This window comes from Gymnogyps californianus, chromosome 3, assembly GCF_018139145.2.
Source record: "Gymnogyps californianus isolate 813 chromosome 3, ASM1813914v2, whole genome shotgun sequence".
Taxonomy (NCBI): Eukaryota; Metazoa; Chordata; class Aves; order Accipitriformes; family Cathartidae; genus Gymnogyps; species Gymnogyps californianus.
The window spans coordinates 14,992,806-15,001,955 of NC_059473.1; the positions used below are offsets into that span (position 1 = coordinate 14,992,806).

General features: G+C 39.0%; 1 protein-coding gene across 1 annotated transcript in view; it reads left to right on the plus strand.

Annotated features, from left to right (window-relative positions):
* DTD1 (D-aminoacyl-tRNA deacylase 1) overlaps nt 1–9,150 on the plus strand; it is a 30,093-nt gene extending 20,943 nt beyond the window's left edge. The window contains exons 5-6 of the mRNA XM_050894171.1: nt 6,530–6,706; nt 8,532–9,150. Of these exons, the coding sequence (XP_050750128.1) occupies nt 6,530–6,685 (156 nt within the window). The 3' untranslated portion in view covers nt 6,686–6,706; nt 8,532–9,150. The remainder of the gene's footprint in view (nt 1–6,529; nt 6,707–8,531) is intronic.

Sequence of the window (9,150 nt, forward strand, 5' to 3'; positions counted from 1 at the left end):
ACCCTTGAACTTTGAAAGCATTATGGATAATTATGGAATTCAGATCGGAAGTATTCTGTGCATTTTTATTTCTTCTGCTAGGGGAAGTGGCGTAGCAGTTTCAGTGTTTAATGCATATGTTGTAGTTAGACGCTGAACTGATCTCTGTGGGCCCGTTTGTTCCATTACTGTCCAGAATGAAATAAACTACATTGTATTTTAAACCATATTTTGGAACTGGACACTGTAGTGGGAGCAATAAGAAGAATGAAAGCATTGGAGCAGATCTCTGTTACTGAACCTGCCTGTATCAGTACTGTAAAGCAGCATGCACACGCTTCGTTGATGTGAGGAGTAAATAATAATGTAGTGCCCCTTGGAAATGTCAGTGTTTTGAATGAGAGAGGGACTTCTCAAGACTGACATTTTAAGTAACTTACATTTTTAAATGGCAGGAGGATCTTGATTATAGAAAATCCATTAAACAGATTCCACATAAATATTGTATTATTTATGCCTTAAAAGACTTCTCATAACTGTGTAGCCAGAAGTGATTTCACCTCTGAATGTGGAGAAAACCCAAATTTAGTATTTTAACTTTTCTATCACTTTTCAGTTAGAACATTTTAATATAATGTAGCTGAAGGTGTTTTCAGTTCCTCAAGTATGGCGTTGCTTCAGCTTGCATTTTCATTTTAGGGAGAGATAGGGATTGTCTTGGAATTGTGTGATCAGTAGCACAGTCCTGATGCAGCTGGTGTCAAATATTTTATGGTATGAAACTATGGTAAATGACTATACAGTGAGGGTCTCTGTCTGCAGCAAATGGATTTTTCCCGTTGTCTTTGAATTTGTTTTTTGTCACCTAGTTTTTCTTCCTTCCCATGTGAACATATGCACCATTATGAGAAATAAACTACAGTCCTCTCCTTAGCACCGTCAGCTGACATTTTTTCTAGATGCTATGTTGCCAGCTTTGATGTTTCTCTTCTTCCAGTTGCACTGTTTTTGAGCTTACTTTGAAGAAACAAATCCAAAACCTGTGAGTTCATTTTCTTATACTGAAAGTTTTGGTGAGGAAAATGAACCAAAGGGAGCTCAGCTGGTTATCTATATCACTGGTGATAAAGAGCGGTTGAGGAAAACGAGTGGGGAAGCCATGCAGCTGATAAACTGCTTGGCTAGGGAATTTTTCCAAGACCCTGGGCAGTGAGTTAGACCAGGCTAACTGATGAAGGGCTGGTGGCACTTTTCTTGCCTCAGGCTTTGGGCCCATATAGTGTAACCTCATTGTGTGCTGCTCACGTTTCTTCTAGGAACAAAATGAAGTATGTAATTCCTTGCATGAGCTGCTCATTGGCCAAAAGGATTGTGTCCTCAAAGAGAAAAAAGCTCCTAATAATACTTTGATCATAAGTCTAAGGTGTAGATATGTGGAAAGGAAAAGGAAAAAGTCAGATGATCTGCCATCTCCTTAACAGATTGTGAAGACTACCCTTCTTCTGTCATGACCTTTGCATTGATTTATTTTTGCAGTAGACCTCTGATAATCATTTTATCTTAGTGCTATCATTTGCTTAGTGGCATTAGTATTAAACTGCTAGATTTGTAATGCCCTACAGCAGTTTGAAGGATTGGTCTCTTCCTGAAATGTAACCTGTCCTTAAAGTTGTTGTGATTTCTTTTTTTTTTTTTTTTTAAGATTTGAAATTGTAGCAGCTTGGCACACCACTACTGAAATTTAAAACATACACCTGCAGATCTTGTTGTGGTTTGAGGTTCCAGAAACATGAACACTGCTACTGATTTTCCAGCAGACTGCTAACAAAATTATTCTCTTGCTGGTGTCATTCACTTCTTTCTGGTGTTATTCCTGGCTATCGCAAAACAAAAAGCTGTCTCTAGAGCAGCAATCAACCTCTGTGTACACACTGATCACAGAGAAAAAGGAAAACAAAGGATATGTTTCTGTATTCAAGAAGGTAGAACTTAAGGAAGGATGACACTAAGGCATTTCTGAATGTGGGAAATTAACTTCAGCAAAACAAACAACCTGGAGAATTATTAGCATTTTCAAGTGGGGGACTTGGTGTGCCAGTTTGTTTGCGTATTTTTGCTACAGCAAATTGATTGCAAAAGTGATATGACGTAGTATTACAGCTGACATGACGGCAAACATTTTTGCCTTGGTGAAATGTTCTTTCACAGTGCAACCTAGCTTTCCACTGTAATTATTCAGTTTTTAGAATTTTGTGTCTGTGGTGTACTATTAAATTGCATCAGGTTAGAATTTGTCAAAGAAGCTGTCAACCCAAATGTAGATTTTGACCTTTTTCAAAACTATTACTCTATGTGTTGGTCAATCTGTTGGGGACGAAGCAATGTCCATGTAGTTTGAGATTATTAGTTCATTGGTAGTGTCTCAGCAATGTAAAATATCTGTATTACAATGGGAGAAAAGAAAAGTTGCCTTCTGTAGACTGAGGACTCTTGCATTTTTGTGCGTGGTCACAAGGGAGATGGTCTTAAACACTTGAGATGTTTCAAGACTTTTCTGACTTCTTTCATGCTTCAGAAATTCAGCAGTTGGGTCAGACCCGGTATTGATTCCCAAACCACAGGTTTTGACTGCTGGCAAGGGACCATAAAGGACTTCTGAATAGCCGATTGGTTTGTGGGTTTTGGTTCTGGCCAAAGTCATAACACAAAGTGATTTCAGGGTACTGTGGCTTGAGATAAAAGTACTGACACGTACAGGTTTACATCTGAAATTATTTTCCATGTGAGTTTTCAGGCTTAGTTACTCTTGTTATGTCTGTAGTTAAGACTGTCTTAATGGATTGAGGGGCACTGATTCTAATTCTGTGCATGAATTTTTGCCTATGTGCAGCATGTCATAGCTCAATGTGCAGGATGTCCAGTCATGTTATAAATGTGAACATTTCAGCGCTTGTGCAGATATAACTGCTACACTCTGCTGACCAGCCCAGCATTACATCTTAGGCAGACACAGTACTTTTGCCATGAGACAGTGCTGCTTCTGCTGTAAGATGCCCACACTTTGAATCCTTAGGAGCCTTCCAAGATGTCTGAGAAAAGAATGAATTTTGGTTTATAGATGTAAAGCTGAGTTAGACACTTTCTGTACAGGTGCACCATCTCCACAGCTAGCCAGCAAACTTCATAAGGCAGTAGCCACAAACAGCTCATGGTATTTCTGCAGATGAAACGATGAGTATGGAACACACTCTGTGCTTATATGGAAAGCATTAAAGATATGTTTCATTGAACCAGACCTGTGTGTCTGAAGTTTTATTCACTGTAATACCAAAAAGTTAACTGTTGCAACTGTTTTCAACTCACTGGGAGGTCTTTTGTGGTGAATGGTACTCCTGTAACACATCCTTTTGAATTACTCAAGCACCTTATGAGCACAGAAATGAAAAAATCTGAGATGTGTAATTCTTTTGTTGCCTGCATAATAACAATGAGACTATATTTTGAGTACAAAGAAATGCATTTTAATCTTTGTGTCTGAACTTTGGTTCATAGACTGATCACGGTGTATGCACAGATTGGAGAGCGTGCATGTGTGTGTGTTTATGTCCATAGGTACAATCAAATCCTTACCTATTTCAGTATTATTTGAGTTTTAGATGGATGAAACAGTTTATAAATGAACTTTACCTTTAATTTATTATAATTTTAAAAAAAGTAAATCCTGTTCATATGAGACATAGATAAATACAGTTTATCAGATTATCCTCTCCCCTCATCTAAATGAACTTTTTGTGTAATTTTTCTTTGAGCTAGGTGAATACTGCTGACAGATCATGCCAACCTGGGAGTTGTTCTAAATATTCCAAGGTTATTCCTGCTCCTGTTTTTTCTCCATCTATTAAAGATGTTGCCCTGTGAGAAAAAGATGTAGTTGAGTAGTCATGAGTAGAGCTTTGGGTCTGCTGCAGAGCCAGGTGTGAAGATGGATCTGGATTTATCTCTGCATATCTGCTGTTTTGTTTGCCCTCTGTACTACCTTGTTCTCAAACTAATTAGTTACAGAACTAGGTAACTTATGAGGTCCTTCATGATAAATATACATGTCATAACTTTGGAGACCATCTTTTGCATACTGTTCACTCTAGGATATGAACGCTACCCCTATTTCTACAGAGAATATGGTCCCCTTGTACATCAGACTATTTGTTCACATATATATGTATTTATAAAACTATATATAGCTATATATACTTCAGAAGTCTTAGTGTGCATGCTGTTTGCCCCCAAGACCATGTTGGAAAATGGCCAGTGTAGGCATGTTTGAAATGGTAATATGACATGCTATCATACATTGAGCCATTTCTGCCTCTATATGTAAATTATATATGAACAAATATACATTATGGATGTGGATTCTGTATTGCGTAACACAAGGTTCACAGCGTGAATACACTACTGTTTTTCATGTTTTGAAAATCCAGGGTTAGCTTTATTGAGTTAGCTCACAGCCTTCTCAAAGATAAAGGTAACTCAATTTAAACTGTCGGTGTCATGTGTCTTAGGCTCTTTCTTCTTTCAAGTAGTAAGAAACACTAGTTAGAGAAGAGGGGATATCATGTCATTCAGTAATCACATTATTTACAGAAACAATGAAGTTTCATGGAGTTATAAGATACAGAACTATGAGGTAATGGAAATTTTTTTCGGCATCATTATCGTTGGAAAAGGGTCACTGCTAGGAGCCTCAATGCTGCAGTAGAAGAAAGGGGTACAGATTGCAACAGCTGTTTACAGGTTTGTTGCAGCAGGTTTGACTGTGGTTTGGCTTGGTGTTGGGGGGTACTTGTGTTGGGGGGTACTCTGCAATTACTGACTGCTAGATTGAGGGACAGTGAGGAATGATGAATATGCACTACCTGCTCACGTAGTTATTTAAATGTGGAAAAATCTATATTTTGAAACCTACGAACTGTGCTTTCATGTCTCTGCAGCCTGCAGCTAATGTAGTGTGCCTTCTGTCTTCCGGTACATTTTTGTACCATAAAGATCATTGAAACCCCAGTTGTGATTTCAGCAGCTGGATGACCCCAGTACTATTTGTAAAAATAAAACCCAACTGCGTAGAGAGCATGGGAGTACCATTAATTAAGGTTGAGTACCTTTAATACTAGGGGCTAATAAACTTTTGTTTCCTTTCCTGCAGATGCACTCACTTTCTCGATTACCTTTAACATTCATGTGCTGTGTATATAGAAAAGTTGGCAGAAAAGTAGTGTGCATGTTGTCAGACATGGGAATTAAAATATTGACTGTATCATGCCCAACACGTTTGTTACATCTGTGCATGTGACTTGAGGACCGGATCACGCTAGACAAACAGATACACCATACTCTGTCATTTCACATAGTAAAAATAAACTATTTTTAGTTTTGAAATAGCCCACTAAGAATATTCTGTGTTAGGCTAGAAGTCCATGTGTGCAGGCGTTCAAGGAGGGTGTATATATGTGGGATAAGGTACAAGGGGATGCTGTGCATCCTCCCAAGGCTCTGCAGTCTGCACTCTTAGCTGTTACTGACTTGGAGCTCAGATTTACGTCTTTGTATGCATCTTCCATGAGCCCGTCTAATTCATGATCGACACACATAATCTAGCTTATTTTATTCTATGAAGATTTCACCTCAGAAGCTATCTTCTGGCCATGAAATTATGATTTATGACTAGCATGCTTTATCTTGGGGAAATTGTGGAAGCAGTAGAGAAAATCAGCAGATTACAGAAATTATCCAAACGGATAAACTGCACAAAGTGTAGTGATTTAAGTAGCTATCAATACGTAGTGTCCCCAAAACTTACTGCAACCTGCTTCTCTGAAAAATGGGAGAGAGATGTAGAAGTGACAGCTATGTGCAACTTAGTTTGACTCTTAGTACCATTGAAAGCATTCCTACTGAGAGGTGGCAAGGCAGCATTAGCCGAGTGTTTTGTCCAAGCTGCTTTGAAATGATTATTCTATATCCTAGGTGATGCTAAGGCTCATATATCTCTTTCTCTGGATAAAGAATAAAATAAATTTATTCTTGTGTGCTGGATGGCTGAACGTCGGATACATCTGTTGTCAGCAACTTTGAAACTACAAAACTGCCACTTAAGACCCAAAACAGAAGAGGAGTTTGGTGGAATCCAGCTCCCCCTTTTGGTCCTTGTGTTTTATTCTTTTCCATGTTTGCAGATTGTGTTGAGTGGAGAAGGAACCCTGGAAAGCTGAGGGTAGTCCTTTGAATATGTGCACTTCTCTTCTATGCTCAGGGGGTGATCATGTTGGCGTATGATGATAATTCACTGTCTTCTCCAAATTTCTGAAAATCTAAGCCTTGGGCTTTTTTTTTCTTTTTTTTTCTTTTCTGTTTTATTGATATATGTATTGGTGGTGTGAATCTGAGTTGCAAGTTTTATACAAATGCTCACATTTACGATTTTTTAGAAATAGTCTTCTGAAATTATTTTATTCTATGAAGTGTTTTCTCACTCTCCTTACTTTGTGAATAGCTGACAAAACTTGAAAAACAGCAACAAAGAAAAGAGAAGACCAGAACCAAGGTGCCCTCTGAGTCAAGTAGAGAAAGAAATGCCCCCCGTAACAAGGATGACCCCAGCGCAAGCAGTGGAGCAGAAGGAGATGTGTCTTCGGAAAGAGAGCCTTAGCTCATCCAAAGCAGGCCTCAGGTTTGGCTTTTCCACTCCTCTATAAAGCTGTGTCTTCCTGCTTCGCAGTCTCTAACCTTGGGTGCTTTACTGAAGCAGCACATGCAGAGAGTTGCATTAGGAGTGCTGAAAGGTGAAATTCTGATAACCTTGCTGGCAGGCAACCTCCACTTCTACCTGCAGTTGGCACACCAGAATGTAGAAGTGGGTGAAAACCTCTTCCTAGTTGTGTGCTTGGCTGGAGGTGTGTATCTGTGAGTCTGGCCCAGCCACGACTGTTTCCAGGTTGACTCAGGAAATCTAAAATTTTGGTCTTATAACACAGCAGTGACTTAACTCAGAATCCTGCTTTGTATTCTTCAGAGCAGAGATACATGGTTGTGTTTCTCTCTCTGTCTTTACCCAGCAGGCAAGTCACTCTGGAACAGCCCCCACCATTTGTAATACCCAAATAACACATAGTCCCCAGCAATGGAAGTGGAAAACATTTTAGAGGTTGGAGACAGGCCAGAACTGCAACTTCCTGTCATGGTTCCTACCCCTCCCTCCTCAGTTTGTTCTTTCCCAGGATGACTTGATAACAGGCTGTTTCATATACCTTCACCATCTAATGAGAACATTAGGTCAGGCATTGAGAGCCAGACTTGCTGCTTGAATTCAGTATGAGAACTGGAATTTACTCTCCCTTCAGGCACTTGACCTGCAGGACATGCCTGGACACGAGTGAATGGAATTAGACTGAATATAGCCTGAATCCTTTGTCATGGATTATCTACATATGTAGATATATATTTATCATACTATTCCAGTCAGTTTTAAGTCTTCAGGACACAGATTTCCTTGCCTTCCCTCCCCCCTGCAAAAGCTACATTGCTGATTTTGAACTTTCAAACATGTCCAAGCTCTCAAGAAAGTATTATTTCCCTCATCTGCACACTGAAGCCCTGAGCTGGCTATGCAGTTTAATTATTAACAGCTTTGCAAAGTTAAGGTCTAACCTTTCTCTCGTTTTCCCATCCCTAGAGTTCGGTCTGGCTTGTGATTTATACAATTCAGTATCATGCATTGCTTAGAAAGTTGCCTTTTTTTTTTTTTTTTGTTTTTAAAATCCATGAATTTCCCTGGTGGTCAGACATTGGGGGATGATTTCTGTTTTATAGAAGTTCATATTATCTGTGTGGTACTAATATGAATGAATTTGCATAAGGCATTGAATAGATTTCTGGAAATATGCTAATTTGTTTTGGATTGACCTGGAAAAGGGATCAACGAAACTTTCAAGTCCACAGGCTTTTTTTCTCTGGCCTCATGGAGAGCAGGTTCAAGACTGGTGTGAAATGGTTTTGTTCATTAATTGGGTTGCAGTCAGAAGTGGATTGTCGTATTGTACAACAGCTGGAATCCCATGAGTTCTGCTCTCTTTGGCTTTGTGTTCGGTGCACCTTCCTGTTTTAATACTGGAGATGAGCAGGCCCATTGGGAAGGAAAAGATGTTCTTAGAAAATAAAGTGAGGATGTACTATTTCTCAGCAACTGTTGGCCTTGCTGCTATGCTACAGGAATACAAGGTTTCCCCCACTGTTTCTGGGTTGTGTGTTGAAATAAGAACATTTTAAAGAGCAGGAGTTTGCAGGCCTTCTAGAGTGCTTTGGTCAGTCTGACCTTTCCAGTAGCATTTGAACTTCTAGGGAGCTGAACATTACTAAAACGTGATATACTGATAGCCTAGCGTTAATTTTCATGCTGTGACAATAAGTAAAGATACTTTTCTCTATGGGATTTGAAGGAATCCTACTGTATTTCTACTCTACCTATAGTAATGTTCCTGTTTGTTTGCCTTCCACAGTTTCTTGTACAAAAGCTACACTGGATTCTTGAAGACAGACCCAACAGATATTCACCTCAGAACCACTCTTCAACAACTTTGGAAAAGAAAGGAAAATGGGAAAACAGAACTAAGACATTAGAAACCTATATCATTCTGTATTGAAACAACCAAAGCAATGCTATCAGATTCAGTTGTTAATGTGTAGTATCAGTAGTAAAAAGGACTTGTAACATTTTTGTGTATGTGTTTTCACATGACTGCTGAATAAAGGGTGACTGTAGGCAGATTGTAGCAGAACATTCACTATCAGTACATAAGCTCCATTTCAAAAGCAAATCAGGGTTTTTCCTTAAACTTACACTTGAATTCTGAAAATTATCCAAGCAGGCTTGTATTTTGATTCTCACTCTATGGTGTCGTGTGCTACCTGTTTCCATGGCAGCGTGTAGATCTGTGTATATTTTGGTATATTGTTCAGCTGCTATGTAACACCAAGTTAGGCAGTCCAGTCTTTCTGCATGGATTAAGTTATTAAAAGGAAAGATCAGCCGCTAGTTGTTTATCATGTGGAACACATCTGTCTTGTAAACTTTTTTAAAAACAGAAAAGACTTTATTAAACAAATGATGCTAGCTGA